Source organism: Panulirus ornatus, chromosome 8 (assembly GCF_036320965.1).
Source record: "Panulirus ornatus isolate Po-2019 chromosome 8, ASM3632096v1, whole genome shotgun sequence".
Taxonomy (NCBI): Eukaryota; Metazoa; Arthropoda; class Malacostraca; order Decapoda; family Palinuridae; genus Panulirus; species Panulirus ornatus.
The window spans coordinates 42,887,671-42,904,935 of record NC_092231.1 but is presented as its reverse complement, the minus strand read 5'-3'; the positions used below and the strand labels follow the sequence as shown (position 1 = coordinate 42,904,935).

The following is a 17,265-nucleotide window of genomic DNA, read 5'->3' as shown; positions in this document are numbered from 1 at the left end:
TTGTTACCAGCTGTTGTCTCTGTTCTCAACACTAGATATTACCTTCCTAACTACATTCTGTTTGTTGCTAATTCCTTACATGATTAACGCTTCTAACACTACATATTCTCAACAGGCTCTTCATTTCCAGTTAGTCCACCCTTTTCTGTTCTTTTGCATTTTGGGCTCATGACTCACACCCATGCAGTTTCATTGATGCTACTAAACCATCAAATGTGTCCATCTTTACTCTTACAGACTATGACCTCTCCTTCCACATGTTCCTAAATGCACCTGGGACCTTTGCCCTTTTTCCCACCACTCCTGTGGTTCTGTGTGCTTCCATGTCTTCCAGGTATCTAGAGCACTTGTGGCTCTTCCTGTTTAAACTCACTCTCAAACCAGCTTGTTTTGCCTTGCTAAATCTTATTACTGTGATTTTATTTACAGTTACACTCAACTTATTATTTTCACAGATTTTCCCAAACTTGGATATCAGCTTCTGTATTTTCTCCCTTGAGTCTTCCACCAGACCTGTGTGTTTTGTAGACACCAAATGATTGATTTCCCATACACTCCTACTCCAAAACACTGGAGACCCTCTCATACTTGCCAAACCCTCACATTTACCTCTCTAACCCTCTAACCACCTTATAAACACAGATTGAATAGCCATGATGACATCATACACCTCTAATGTGGACTGACCATCACTTGAAACCACACACACCTTCCTTCTTACTTGCACAAACCACTCTCTTTCCCATAAAAATCACTCACTGAATCTGGTAGCATTCCTTTAACATCATCAATTCACAGCACTTTCCACAAAGCATTTCTGTTAACCTTATCATACTCTTTCTCCAGGTCCATTAATGGCTTTGACAAATACCTCTCTTTGTCAGTGTTTTTGAAAAAAAAATTCAGAGCAAACATCTAGTCCATGTGTTCATTGCCACTCTTGAAGTCACATATAAGGCTCTCATTTTTCCAAAGTATTTCTTGCTTGATTTTTTTTCAAAGCAAATTCCTGGCTCTCACGGCCTCTATTACTCGTGAAGCCTTATTTTCCATCCCAGTTTGATGCTTTTGGCATGCCATCACCGTCTTAATCATCACTCTCTCATACATCATAACTGGTATACTCAACAGCCTATATGAAATACAAATATTTTACCAGTTCTCCAGCACCTCACTTTGGGCCATATATTTCATGAAAAGCTTGATAAACTAATCAGTAGCATTGTTACCCCTTGAGAAATTCATCCGCAGTCCCATTCACTCCATTCATTTTGTTGCAATTTATTTTAGGCAAGGCTTTCATTACCTTTCTTTTCATTAAGGTTATAATTTCTTTTGCATGAATATGTCAGTGGAAGGATTACACCTTTATGAGTTCAGATTGATGGTGGATTTGCATCTGATGTTCATTTGGAGTTGAAGGTTGTTGGCTCTTGTATTGGACATTGATGAATGGATGAATCCCCATTAAATTGTTTTAGGGGATCTTTGGTTCCCTTGTTTATTTTCTTGTATGTTATGGAAAATTATATGTGTCGTACTTTTTGACTTCTCAGGTATCATGGCATTTGCCTTTTTGAATGTTGATTATGTAAGAAGGGTTCATTTTTCTGAAAAGTATGATTAAAACTTGCTGTTGTACTTACCTTGACTTGCTGTTGTACTTACCTAGACTTGGGGCTAGGGCTTGGCCATACAGGGACCCCACTAGTCACTTAAGGAAAAATATCATGATTCTAAAACTAGCAGTGTATACAGTATACAATATGATAATGTTATACATAGTATTACATTAAAATCTGTTGTATTGTTAACAGTTTTTTATGATTTTATAGAGTAAGAGGGGGGCTTTAAATATTAACCGTGCCTAGGGCTTGTTGTGGTCTTAAATTTGCAACTGGAAACTAGCATTCTTTCAAGACAGAATACTATAGCTATCAAGGAGTCACAGCAAGAAGTTGTGAAATCATCTGTGAATCTGGCATGTGCAGTCATAGAATCTTAAGTATCTTGCTAGTTCCTCATGGGTGACACTCGTTGGAGGTATGTTATTATTTTGGAAATACTGTATATAGATATTATTGTAAATGAATTTGTGGTGTACTTTTATCAGTGTGGCATTGCATGTCTATAATGAACAATCAGAGACCATACTGAAATGAGCTTAAAAACTTTCTTGAGCTGTACAAGATTTATTACACAGATATTGCTTTTATGAGCTTTATACTGTGCTCATTTCCTAGATGACAGCTTAATGTTTCAGTGATATGAATCACTAGAAGATATTTGTGTTAAGAGGACAGAGTTTCAGAATCCTGTGCCAGCTGCATGGTAAGCTCAACTAATCTGCATGAAAGAAACCAAACTAATTTTAACAGGTCTCTCCTTTATTACTACCATTGCATACAAAATAGGACAAGTAATCTGATATTTTTCATTTTGTGAGGATGTTAGAGCTAACCATGCATGGTGGTGAATGTGTTGTGTTTGTCATGGGAAGTAAAGATGTACATTATCACAGTTTCATAATAATTTTAAGGAATATTGTAATTTTGTCTGAAACTGCTTTCATATTCTGTGATGATACATATGCTGTGGAAGTACTCTGCTGAGACAAAAGTTGTATTTTAAATATATAGCTTGTACTGTATTGTTTATTTAGGCATTAGCCTCATTAGTAGTTTTGTACAAGATTTCCATTAATAAAACTTCCAGGATATGAAAGGCCTATTTCCAAATCTGTATTGATAAGAATTTTGTCATATTTGATGTAAATTTAATACATTGGAATCTCAGTGAGTATGTGAAGAGTTGTTCAAAATAAATTCTTATACGATGGATAGTTCTATTCCTGATCTGTAGCAAAATTACTTACCACCATGGTCTCTGAAGTTTTTTATTTGATTCATCATATACCATTAGCTAAGTAATGAGTTGCCATTGCCATCTAAACAAGGATTTATTTTCCTAGATATACCATGATTATCCTCCCTACACTTTTTATGTATTTATTGAAAAAGCTTCTCTTTTCAAGGCTTATGCTAACCATTTCTGATGTTGAAGTTGATTTGTTTCCTTCTGTTACCTGTCTTGTATTTCTTATTTTCAAATATATGTAGTCCAGTATATAAAGTTGTCTTTTATTACAGATGATGATTAGTATGTCAGGTGTTTGATATAATGACAGTTGAACTATAGAGCATATGGATTATAATTTTAGATATTTGGTATCATTATATATGATAGTTGATATAAAATTTTTACAGTTTCTGTGCAGGTTATCGCTTAACTATTTCCGTTCAATTTGCTGTGCAATAAAATAGTTTAAAATTTTTGGAATTGTGTTGCATATTATTACTATTTAGATGTGATTGATTTTCTATTTTTCTTACTTTTGTTACTTATATTTTGACATTTTACATGTGTTTCAGGTAACAGCCCTTCCATCTGCAACTACGGGTCAGTCTATGGGAATTCCTGGTCTTAATGGTAAACGACTTTTAGTGAAGATTGTTAAAGCAACGGGTGTTGGCTGTGAAAAGTGTACGTAAGATCTTTTCAGCAAAAGAATTATTTTCTTTTAAAAGAATCTAAGTTAAATACAGATAGGTATGATTCTGATAATTTTCTGTTAACATCATAGGTTAATACATATATTGGTGGCTGATTCAAGTGAGAAACTGCAGAAGTTGGTGACTGAGTTTGGTAAAGTGTGTGAAAGAAGAAAGATGAGAGTAAATGTGAATAAAAGTAAGTTTATTAGGTTCAGTAGGGTTGAGGGACAAGTAAATTGGGAGGTAAGTTTGAATGGAGAAAAACTGGAGGAAGTGAAGTGTTTTAGATATCTGGGAGTGGATTTAGCAGTGGATGGAACCATGGAAGCGGAAGTGAGTCACAGGGTGGGGGAGGGGGTGAAGGTTCTGGGTGCGTTAAAGAATGTGTGGAAGGCAAGAACGTTATCTGGTGAGCAAAAATGGGTATGTTTGCAGGAATAGTGGTTTCAACAATGTTATATGGTTGCAAGGCATGGGTTATAGATAGGGTTGTGCGGAGGAGGGTGGATGTGTTGGAAATGAAATATTTGAGGACTGTATGTAGTGTAAGGTGGTTTGATTGAGTAATGAAAGGGTAAGAGAGATGTGTGGTACTAAAATGAGTGTGGTTGAGAGAGCAGAAGAGGGTGTATTAAAATGGTTTGGACACATGGAGAGAATGAGAGAGGAAAGATTGACTAAGAGGATATATGTGTCAGAGGTGGAGGGAACAAGGAGAAGTGGGAGACCAAATTGGAGGTGGAAGGATGGAGTGAAAAAGATTTTGAGCGATCGGGGCCTGATATACATACATATACATATCAACATACACACACACACACACACATACATATTAATACTCGCCTGCCTTCATCCATTCCTGTTGCTACCCCACCCCATGGGAAACAGTATCGCTACCCCCCCAGGGGATAGGGGAGAAAGAATACTTCCCACATATTCCTTGTATGTTGTAGAAGGCAACTAAAAGGGGTGGGACTGGAAATCCTCCCCTCCTACTTTACTTATCCAAAAAAATGAATAGAGATGTGGGCCAAGTGAGGATTTTTTCCCTATGAGGCTCGGTTATCTGTTATTGACGCTACTTTGCTAATGTAAGAAATGGCGAATATGTATGAAAAAATTATATATGAGTAATACATGTTGGGTGTTTTGGTTGGGGTGGTTTGCAAAGGGAGAGAGTCATGGAGTGATTTGTGAACAGAAAAAAGTGGTGAAAGCCCTGCATAAAATAGAATGTGGCAAGGCGGCTGGAGTGGATGGTATTGCAGTTAAATCTATTAAGAAAAGGGTTGACTGTGTTGTTGATTGGTAAGGATTTTCAATGTATGTATACATCATGGTGAGGTACCTGAGTATTGGCAGAATGCATGTATAGAATCATTGTATAAAGGCACAGAAGATAAAGATGAGTGTTTAAATTACAGAGGTTTAAGAATTTGAGTATACCTGGTAAGTTGTATGGCATGGTATTGACTGGGAGGGTGAATGCATGTATGAAGCATCAAGTTGAGGAGAAGCAGTGTGGTTTCAGAAGTGTTAGAGAATATGTGGAATGGGTATTTGCTTTAAACATTTTGGTTGAGAAATGCTTAAACAGATGGATTAGTATGTGGCATTTCTGGACCTGGAGAAAGCATATGATGCAGTTGATAGAGATTCCTTGTGAAAGGTCCTATGGATATATTGTGTGGGAGGAAAGCTGCTGGAAGCAGTGAGAAGTTTTTTATGAAGGATGTAAGGCATATGTATGAGTAGGAAGAGAGGAAAGTAATTGGTTCCAAGTGAAGTTTTGTCTGTGGCTGGAGTGTGTGATGTCACCATGGTTGTTCAATAATTTATGGATGGGATGGTGAAGGAGGCACATGGAAATGCCTTGGAGAGAGTGGTGAGCATGCTGTCTGTGTGGGATGAGAGGGCTTAGGAAGTGAGTCATTGTTGTTTGCTAATGATACAACACTGATGGCAAATTCAAGTGAGAAACCTAAGAAGTTTGTGACTGAGTTTGGAGGGTTGTATGAAAGAAGGAAGCTGAAAACAAATGTGATTAAAAGCAAGGTTATTAACTATAGAAGGATTCAGGGACAGGTTAGTTGGGGAGTGAGTCTGAGTGGAGGAAAATTGAGGGAAGTGAAGTGTTTTAGATACCTGTAAGTGGACAGGGAAGCAAGTAGAACCATGGAAGCGGAGATGAGTCATGGGTTGGTTAAGAGAGTGAAGGTTCTGAGGGCTAAAGGATGTGTGGAAAGAGAGAATGTTATTTGGGAGGGCAAAAAATGGTATATCTAAAGGAGCAGTAGTCCCAGCATTATTATATGGCAAGGGCTATAGATAAGGCTGTGTGGTGGATGTGGATGTGTTGGAAATGAAATGTTTGAGGAAAATATGTGGTGTGAGGTGGTAGTAGTTGGTAGGCAGCCAACGGCCAGGGAGGTACATTACCAGTACTACACACCTGGGTATCGGGGGGGTTAGTGACATCTGCTTAGTGAGCCAGCATAGGCAATGGACTTATACCAGACAAAAGGAAAGTGTAAAAGCTACCAAGAATCAGAAAACAGTGCATGAATAAATGGACATGAAAGAAGAAAAGATTAACAATTAGAGAAGCAGAAATTAAACAGCTTCATGAAAAAATTAAGAATGCATATACGGAAACACTAATATTCCATGGAAGAGAACAGGAAATGAATGCATAGAGGGTTATACAAAGCAAGGAAAGAAACAAAAATCACCGTTCACATACACTGATAAAGCAAGAAACAAGAAATCAAAGGTTGAACCCTTTAAAGTGGGTGAAAAATATGAAAATGACTCCAAGGAAATACCGTATATGGGATTTTAGTTGAACAACACAGTTTTTAGCTTAAAAAGCAACAAGAGCTCAAATGATGCACTATTCAACCAGCATAATGGCAATGCACTCACAAATATTGAGTTATTGGAAGATGAAATCATCATAGCAATTGATTGGCTTAGAGAAAATTCAACTAAGGGACCAGATGAAATCTCAGCCATCTTCCTAAAGCAGACAAAACAATATTATCAAAGACAAAAAGTTACGCCTTACCTCAACTTGATTTGAGGAAACAAGGACAGTTTACTGGAATATCTTGACACAAAGAAAATATTTGACATTAAGGGAGTAGTTGCAGAGAGGAAATAAATGGGACTGAGCCTTGTCAGAAGGATCATTTTGAAAATATCTTACTGTCCTGTGGGAAGGCGTGAGTGCTGGGGTAACTTGAATGGAGTTAAAAGCTTACAGGTAGCCAGACTTGTTACAGGTAAAATTAGGGCCCAGTTGTCAGTTGATCATGGGAAGACTGAATACCTTTTTTCTGCCTACAGTAGGCATTGAGCTTGGACCAGTGAATTAGAAACCAGCAGTGCCAGAGACTTCACCAACAAGGAGTGTTGTGAAAGGTTGCTGTTGAGGGACCTAGTTGTTGGAGAAGTTAATTTCCCCAAACCCAGTGACATTTAATGGGTATCATTATTGATCATGAAAATATCTGTTTGGGTGATTGTAAATGTGTAACAGGGCTTTTAACTTGGCTAGTCCTGATACAAGCTGAGAAGCACTTAGGGTACTGGAGCTAAGCTGCTTGAACCTACTAAACATTGAAGTGGGAACAGAATCTGCTTTATAAAAGGCAGAGACTTGAAGGAGCATCCCTGCTTATGTTCTGGGATTTGGTGTCGGAACATGAAACCCTAAGTGTTGTATCAGATCCACTTTTTCCATTAGAATTATGCACCAAGAAGCATGTGGCAATGATCCATACTTATCCTGATAGCTTTGTTGCTGAGGAGGGCTTTGCTCTGTGTTGAGTAGGTTATAGTAATGATTCCTTGTGATGTATTGACTGTGGGTAGCACAGCAGTGATGCAAGTTATGTTTTCATGGAACCTCAGAGAAGTTTTATAGTGTACACTTTCAGGGTGATGACTACTATTCAGAAGATTCCATAGATGGAGCCCTGGAGGTAGAGATGAATATAACTCAAACAAAGTAAATACCCTTCTAGTATCCCCATGATAGATATGAAAATAACAGAAAGTAGTTTGGAAAAGTAGAGAATATGAAGAAGAATGAAGGGTTAGCGTGATACAATAGTGAAAGAAGTGGTAAAAAATGAACCCAATTGAAATACACCACTTTTCATTAGGTGAAATCACACAAACCAGTAAAGGTATGGAATGATCCAGAATAGGAAATTGTTATGCAGGGATATAGTTTAAGATGGTGCTATTAGGCAAAGAAGGACAGTTCAGCTCATGAACAGATGGTGTTAATCGCAATGAAGATCCCCAAAATTTAAGAAGGAACAGCGTAAGAAATGTGATACATTCAGAGCATGGCTCCCATGATGAAAGTACATTGAAGAATGATATAGCATTAATAAAAGGGTACTGAATTTGTTGAAGTGAAGATTTGACAAAAGTTTTTGATGAAGTGTTATGAGATGTGAAAATGAAGAAACTAGCCAGAGGCTTTTTATTGAGGCGAGTGCAGAGTGTGGATTGAATGGTTTGGATGCATACATTAAACTCAGATTTGAATTCATGATATTAGCTTTGTTCCTTGTGAAGAGACAAGTGCAAGCATTAGTTTGTGCAAGATGGTCATGTCTTTGGATCAGATGATTGTTACAGGGATTTGTCTTATTGTTTCCAAAAAAAAGCAGTTTATATATTCCTTGCTTAAGGTCTGAAACCTGATAGAAAGAATGAATTTATGTTGACTTTCAGTTAGAATCTGTGTATTGGATATAAATGGATAGGTAGGTAATCACTTATAGATCAATAACCTAACAACTGGTACTGCTTACAGTGGTGTCAGAAGCCTATGCTGTAGTGGAGATGGATGAACCTCCCCAGAAGTTCACTACATCTGTAGTCAAAGACACAAGCTCTCCTTTTTGGGACGAACAGTTCCTATTGTAAGTTGACCACACTGATGATTGTATGCATTTGAATTGATGATTGATTTTAAAATCATCATATTGTTTTTCTTTTTTATCTTCTAACCTTTTACTGAAAAAAGAAAGAAAAAAAAGCATTCACATCAAAAGTTAAGCTTGGTCATGATGATTTACATGATGCCTTCCATAGCTTCAGAATCACTGTTAATGACTGCTTTGTACAAGAAAGCCAAAACATATTTTGTTTCCAGTTTGCTCATAGTGAAAGTCTATCTATGCTTTTTTGAAGTTTAATATGCACCTGGTGCTTAAGTGAGCTTCAGTATTTTATGAAAAATGCACTTACTAGGACTGGAAAATAAGAGTATGTCAGTATGAACTTGTTCATATCAGTGGTTTTGTATCTTTGCCAAGGAATGCCTTTTAACTTGAAGCAATTCCTTATGTAGTATAACCTATACTAACTTCCTGTTTACTAACATTAAGCCTAAAGTAATCACATATTGTGTGGAACATTTTGGAATTTGCAGGTTACTGAGCACATCTGTTCTGTGCCCTGAAGATTTCATGTATTGTTATCTGTGTGTATGTTACTGATTGTGCTCAATATATATAGATCCTAAGCATGTGTTATCTTTAAATGAAAATTCTCCATAGAAAAGCAAAAAATTTATTTTATCTATGAGGTGAAACAAAACTGATCCTGCATATAGAGCATGGTCAGAGTGTGGCTTCTCTTGTTTGTATGCTGTGTACAAAATCAAGAAGCAGAAATTTGATATGATGAAGATGCAGTCTTAATCTTTGAAGAAATGTGACTGGAAGATTTATACAAAGTTCTATGGTCTTTCTTGTTCTCGAAAAAAAAATGAGTGGAAAATTTTAAAAGATTTAAAGGTCCCTCTTGTTGACAGTGTAACATGTAAGTGGCTTCAAAAAGTCCATTTGATAAGCCAGACAATAAGTGGTCCCATGGCTCATGCAAAAGCTAAGGATTTCTGTCAGAAGATGGGGTTTCATAAGTGTGGTTATGTAAGTCCTATAAAGATTTTGAGAAAGTTGTTAGGAAGATCAGGGTGCATGAACAAGGGTATAATGTTGCATGCACTGTGTCCAGGAGATGTGTGCCCTAATCTTACCCAGGTGATGAACCCCTTGCAGTAGGTTTAGATTACTTCATTGGGATTTAGATAACTTGATGATTAGCCATTGTGCTATTTTGCACATTGTAAAATTAACTCAGTAGAATTGCCTGATGTAAAGTGTAAGATGTAAAATTGCCTTGTGTAAAGCAAGCTGTCCATCTCAACCCCTTTAATTGGCATTTGAAATTCTCAGGGTTTCTGAAAGGGGTGTTTTTTAAGTAAAAGAAAAAAGATTTTTTTATGAAATGAGATGAAAGGACAGCATATAGGAATAAGAAAACAACAGAGAAACAGATGAAAGAAGCCACAAATTTCCTAATAGAAACAAAAATGAAGTAGATTCATCTGGTGGGGGCACTTTCCTGGTATATTATTAAGTGCTGCACAGCCTGATGTTGACTTATCTCAAGTTTCCTCACCTTGTTTATATATTGTTTTCATGCGCTTAGCTTCTTTTGTCATCGTCATATAGATTTTTATCTTGTTTGAAGGGTAACTAAAGAACTCATGTCTAACTGTTGTTTAAAGAGGCTTAAGGTATAATGTGCCACTACCATCAGCTAAAATTTGATTGATGGCACGAAAGAACAAATCGTATAATTATGTGAGGTCCCTTAACCAGGCACCGTAGATCTATATGAGGACTGGTTAAAGAGTTAGAATGCTAAAGGTATTTATAGATCATTAATTGCCTTGAGTTAAATCAAACTCATTTTACTGAATGATTTAAAGTAAGTCACACATTTAGGATGGTTCAGTCATAGAGAACCTCTCTCAGAGATGATAAAGTTTTATTGAAATAGATAATTTGAACTGTAGAAAAACTGACTGAGCATACTGCTTGGGTTGATATCAAGACAGAAAATCTTTTATAAATATAGATTCAGAGAGTGTGTACTTGAAAAATTCATATATCAGCATATTGCTGAATACACTGGGCTCAGAGGAACTGATACAACATTAGCAATAGCTCCTCTTTTCATGTGTAGCATCATGAAAATATCAGCTGTGGTGCTCTACTCAGAAGAAGTGATCATCTAGTGCTTGAATTTGACTTTGTTATTAGTGAGGATATAAAATGGAAAAAATGAGGAGATAGAGCTGAGGTAACTAAACAGACTTATGGGAATATGAAGTGGGAAATGGAACTCCATAACCAGAATATAGAAAATTGTTTGAGATAACCTTGTGAAGTCTCTTGTGATAGCTAGCACATGAGTACCTTCGGCAGAGAGCGGAGTGAGAAGGTCAGCAAAGAGTAAGACCTGCTTTAATACAATTGTCAAGAAGCTAAAGAACATAATGTGTTGTTGAGAAGATACAGGCAGCATAACAGCCATCCATCATTCAAAAGGTACAGAGAGAGGAAGAAATAAGTAAAGTAGAATGAATAAGGAAGGTTAGAGAAGCTGAACAACTTTATAGACAAGCAAGTTAGAATCTAAAATAGTTCATTAAACATGGCAGGATGAACCTGATAGCTGTGGCATAGCTTATCAGGCTGAGGGATTATTGAAGAGGACACCGAGTAAAGACTTAGCTACAATGAGTGGCTGAGGGATCAAAGCTGCTGCTACCATGAAAGAGAGGAGAGAGAGGTTACCTGACAAAAGCCCCCAAGTTTCTAAATCAGCAATACAGTGTTAATAGTGAACAGTTCCTCAAAAGATGCTGTACCAGAGGCCATGACAAGAAAGTGGGCAGAAAAATGGTTAGAAAGGATGTAAATGAGTACTGTTTTACTGTAAGTGTTGTAGATGGTTGGAATGAACTAAGCAAGGAGACAGTATTTGACGAAGCTTACTGTTTGAATATCAAGTGATTTGATATACAATGTTAATGGAGAGTTTACTATGCTTATATTTAAACTATAAACACCTCATGTAATCATTGCAATATATTGCTGTCAGTTCTTGTGTGCTATTTGGGTCTTGGGTGGGAGGAAAACATCACCTGTCTGTACCAGTCGAGGAAGAGATATGTGTTGATGTTAAAGGTTGTATTGTAGTTGTTTCCTTTGTATAGAATAAGAAATAAGTATCCTAGATTATATATTTATCCAAATCAGGTAATCTTTTTGTTATCCAGATAAGTATTTTTTTTATCTATTTTTTGTTTTCTTTTTTTCACAGTGACCTTAGTGGTGGCACTTTAGAACTTCTTTTTGAAGTATATGATAAGAAGGATGGGAATTTCTTAGGACTCGGAATTGTAGGGATAGAAGAGTTAGTTGCTACACCTTCACAGAGACAAATCATCCCTCTTCAGTCGCGGCCCTATGAAAATGATGAAGTTTCTGGATCTTTGACAGTAGAGGTGAGAGTTGCATCACAGTTGATATGAAAGAATGGCTCTGCTGTCATGTTTCTGAAACCCATCTGGAGAGTACCTGCAAAAGTCCAGAGTCACCCTGATCTGACCAAATCTAATGAAAGGGTTTTTCTTGATATAACCTAATATAATGTAAAGGTTTTCCTGAACTATCTTAACCTAATGTAAGGGCTCTCCTGACCTGACCTAACCTAACCTATTGTAAGGGCTTTCCTGACCTAACATGAGCCAACATCAAACCAAACTTTAGGACTTTCTATGCTTCACTATGCATATCCAGAGGGGTTTTGAGAGAACCATATTTCACCGTTTCTTGTCAGTTTTCACGTCATCATATCAGACTTTTTTTCTCCAATAAATATCAATTAATTCATTCTCTGATTCAGTCTATTATTTTGGAGGATTGTTTACTGTTATATCAATTTGAACCTTCCTCCTACTGCTTTTCTGTTTTGTACTGGTAGAAAGGACAATTATCTATGAGCAGTTCCCGAAACTTTAAAGTTTCTCTTACCACTAAGGCCAAATAAATCCTCTGATCCTCTGTCTTCTCTTTCCCTTCTTGCTCTCTTATGTCCTTTAGGGAAGATTAGATTTGATTGTATCTACTTCGTAAGTTTTACCTTCATAACTCCATGAATATCTGGAGAGTTCTAGAGTATGGCCCCTAAATCTGGCACTTTTATGTTCAGTGCCACTCCATACCCACATTTATATTCACTACTTTTAGCCCTACCCTTCCAGTGTTTTGGTCCACAATAAAAGTAAAATTAGATCCATAAAATCAAAATCTCACTTTGTACTTTGTAAGAATTTCCCTGATCATATACCTTCCTTACTTATGGTATAGCTTAGCACTTCAGCAACAGATACACATGGATACCCCACCCCAGTAAACATAACACAGACAAAACACAGTGATACACATTTAAGTGGCTTGACAAATGCTAAACAGCCACACTTCCAACTCAGTCCAGGACATCATCTCGCCAGTCATACACCTATCTGAAACCACTTTTCCAAGACATGCACAAGTTATAGTCTCTTGTCTGTGTTCTAGACATTACCCATCATGACAACTCCTCAGTCACCATTTCATTGTATCTAAAGACTTGTCATACCCACAGTGCAACTACCACAGTGAAAGCTATTAACACTTACAACTCACTTGCCATACACTCTCCCCAAATAGGCATACACACAGCATCACTATGCTTTATGACCTGTGCTCCCACCCAATGGATGTGGCCTGCTCCCTGAATGCTGTGGGGGCCTTTTAGAAGAAAGGAGCTCCCAGGGAAGGAAGGTAGGTAGGTAGATAGGTAGGTAGGTAGCCTACCTTTGTACTGCTGTCAGTGTCTACCGTTTTTGCTTCTTTACATATGATTTGTGGACACCTGTCTTCCCCTCTGTTTGTCACTTCAAGCTCGTGCAGCACATTGACTTGACTGACTGCTTGTCATTTTAGCCATTCTATATTGCCCACCTGTGAGACAGTATTGTACTCTAGACCTATTGTATCCTTGACCATTGTACTCTAGGTGGCTTCAGTTGATGTTGGTACTCATCAGTCATATAGGTTAAGATAAGGTCATGAGGGTTATGAGAGTATGTGTGGGAAAGTCTCTCCAATTTATGATAAATGTATGCCCTTGTTATTGATTTCATGAAATAGCCACACCATACTGACTTGGCACATGGTTACCTGACTCTAAGGTAATCTGATGGGTTGATAAGATGGGACATTAGTACATTATCCATTCAAGCAATACAGCTAATGATATAGTACACTGTAAATGATGGAGGCACTTTAGCGAGAGTGGATGGCCTATGCTATGTGAATCCACATTACTTTCTTCTCCTTTTGAATTTCAACAGTTATAATTCCATATGGCAGAACAGCACTGTGCTTCCACCACACCCATTGGTGTGTAGATGATGAAATATTTCATAATCTTTCATTTAGCATGTTTCAAGAACAGTCTACCATGCTTCTTTTATGGCTGCAACATCTACTTTAACTGACCTGATTGTACTGACCAGCTCATCTATAGTGTTAAGAATGAGATGACATTCAGTATGAGTAGCTTTGATTGTCCAAACCAGGGTTGAGGGACTTCAAAGTATGATAAGGTTAGATGGTGGTGGGGTTATGTGTACTTTGTTCAGGGAAGGTGACCTTGATGGATTTCTGAGCGTGATATCAAAGATGCCAATCTCAGAAAAGTATTGGTACTTGGGTAATTGTTGCCTTGCTTCAAGCTGCATTAGGGCATTATGAGAGTAAGTCACTTGTAACAATGATGGTCTGTTATCCTAAACACTGACACCATTGAAAGATGTCTGTTGGTAGATCTGGCACTGGCACTGTTGCTTTGCTGTATTCTTTCATTACTTTTTCAGCTGTTTGATTATTTCAGTTAGATAACTGATATACAATTCACAAAAAACACCATAGTCATAAAGGAGTGTTTTCAGGTGTCTCTGGTTATTTCACTGTTATTGTATTTAGATGATAGCTGTTGTAGCAGAATTAAAGGAGTTTCATAGAATACTTATACTTTACATTATGTTGTTTGTACAGTTAATATGTGTAGGAAGAAGATAATGAAAGTAAATTTGAGGGGTCAGCAGAATGACCCTGGGTGCACAACCTTTTATTCATGGGGGCTGTGCTTAAGTTGGAGAGGGGTTTGTTTGAGTGAGGGGTTTGAAATTATGAAATGAATGTGGGAATAAGGCAAGTCTGTGTAATGATGCAATGAGCTTTTTATGTTTTAGTACTTGGAGCATAATATGAGATAAAAGTAAGGCAATGCAACTACAGTGTACTACTGTTATTATATGCAGATGATAGCTGTTTTCTAAGCAGAATTAGAGTAATTTTATGGAATACTTGTAGTAGGTTAGAGTATTCTGTTTGTGTAGTCATTATGTGTGTAGGAAGAATGTATTGAAAGCAGATTTGAGGTAAAGCAAGATAACTGTTTTTTAAAGAGGTGGACTGTAATAGTATTATATGAGTCTAATGAGAAAGCATTTAGTTGTTTAGAATTCATGTATTTAGGAGTGATAATCAATAACAATGGTAGTTGGTTTGCTGAAGTTGAAAGTAGAGTCATGCAAAGGAGAGGAAATGGAGGTCCACTGGGAGCTCATGTGGACAAGAAAAATTGATAATGTAGAATGTGCAGAAAACTGCACTTCCCTTCCAGAATGTGTGGATGTAAAAGAATAGTTTTCAAGGTCAGTATAGGTAAAATACAAGAATGTGTGAGATGAATAATGCATGAAGCATGAGGAAGATACACCATCAAAACTGCGGACAGCCTCATTCAGTTGCCTTCAAAGTACTTGCCTGTCATGATCTTCCTTTTCATGGCTAGGTGCATAAACACTAATGATCACCCATCTCTTGCGATCCACTTCCATTTTACCCACAGAGTGTGAAGCTCACTTCTGTACACTTTCACAACTCCTGCTTCAGCAGAACTGCTAACCCATCTTTAGCTCTTGCCCTCACATCATTCCTGACTTTACTCTTAAGACATTTCCAGACTATTTTTTCCCTTTACCCTTGAGCTTTGTTTCACTCATTACCAGAAAATCCAGGTTTCTTTCTTCAAATATGCTACCTATCTGTCCTTTCTTTTCATCTTGGTTACATCCATATAGATTCATACACCTCAGCCTGAGCCCTCAAGGAAGATAAGCTACTTCTATTCCATCTTGTAGAAATTGAAGTGCAAGAAGGTGGGGAGCTTTCCAACCCCCACTACTCATCACTATGGCCGCCTTGTATGACACAGGGAAAGTGACTGTTATGTAGGTAACAGCTTAATGTGTTATCTGGTTTGCAGAGTTGAAATCAGTTAATGCTCTCAATATGGCTATAACCCTCCTTTCATATCCAGGATTAGGAGATGGTTTCACAAGATTCTGGTGACAGGGAGCATGCCTGACTCACCATAAAGTGAATGTCCAGGTGTTTCAGATGTAAGTGTTGCTAAAGTCCAAGAGTCTTTCCAACACAGCCCTGGAATGTCTATTCATCATGCTACACATGAATTCCAGCTACCAAGATCAACAGTACACAAAGCTGTACACAAAAGATTGCATCTTCATGCATATAGAGTGCAGATACAGTACCAGAAGCTTTAAACCAATGATGAGCCATGGCACTTTGTGTTTGCATGTACCATGATAACATCAATTGATGAAGACACCAGATCCCTAAAAAGGGTTTTGTTTTCTAAAGAATTCACTTTTTACATGTCGGAACAAGTTAAGCACTGTAATGTGTGAATGTGGGGGTTTGAAAACCCCCATGAATTTCATGAACGCATTCATGGTAGCTCAAAACCCAGTGTTTGTTGTGGACTAATGCATGATATGATGATAGGCCCATTATTTCTTTGCTGAGCAGAATTTGACAGGAAATGTTTATCTTGACATACTGGTGTCTCAGTATGGAAGAACTGCAGCCATTCATTACTTTTCAGCATGATGGTGCATTACCACACTGGAGTTTGTTTGTGTGCGGCTTCCTTGGTGAGAACTTCCCCAGCAGATGGATTGGATGTGATGAGCCAGTCATGTATCCTCACAGGTCTCTCAGTGTTACACCCTTAAACTTCTTGTTGGGGCTTGTCAAGGATAATGTTTCTCAAACCCCTGTTGCTGATACTGAAACACTTCAAGCAAGGATAAGCCATTGCACCAGGAGTGTGACAAAGGAAATGCTGGCCAACATGAGGACTGAAGTAGAGGTTCGCCTGGATGTGCAATATGCCACTAATGGTGTACATATTGAGGTGCAGTGAAGAACAAAAGAAACTTTCTTAAGAAGAAATTGCAAGAAAAAATTGTTTTATCTCTTTGGTTTTATTGTAATAAAATTTTGAAACAGAACAATGGCTTTGTGAATACCCTGTAGATGAAAGTAGTATTTTGGACATCTTATGGAAGTTTTGCACATTATAAAATGTGTAACCTTATTAGTGTCAGAATACTTTTGTAATATTTGTCTTCAAAATGTGCTGTGTGTAATATGATATGAAAACTTTTGTCACTCAATCAGTGCAAGATGAATTTCTTGTCTGAGATTGATTGCATTAATTTGATTTTCCTATTCTCCATTGTGAGTATAACTTTTTATGGCCTCATAAATCAATCTAGTTTTGAGTTTTAGAATTAACAGGTTTCTCTTATAATTATAGTTACCATGTATTAGTTCCAGTACTGTGATGAGCTTTAAGCTGTTTAGATATCACAAGTTATTTAAAAGTAATCAGTATTCTATGCATTCTT

General features: G+C 37.4%; 1 protein-coding gene across 10 annotated transcripts in view; it reads left to right on the top strand.

The window, feature by feature from the left end:
• The window catches only part of LOC139749912 (uncharacterized), a 342,664-nt gene that overhangs the window by 165,677 nt on the left and 159,722 nt on the right, over positions 1-17,265 (top strand). For all 10 annotated transcript variants that reach the window (XR_011713065.1, XM_071664324.1, XM_071664321.1 and 7 more), the window contains exons 5-7: positions 3,432-3,543; positions 8,389-8,497; positions 11,757-11,940. Coding sequence is in view for 9 of the 10 variants with exons in the window: in XM_071664324.1 (XP_071520425.1) it covers positions 3,432-3,543; positions 8,389-8,497; positions 11,757-11,940 (405 nt within the window). In the remaining variant the exon portion in view is untranslated. The remainder of the gene's footprint in view (positions 1-3,431; positions 3,544-8,388; positions 8,498-11,756; positions 11,941-17,265) is intronic.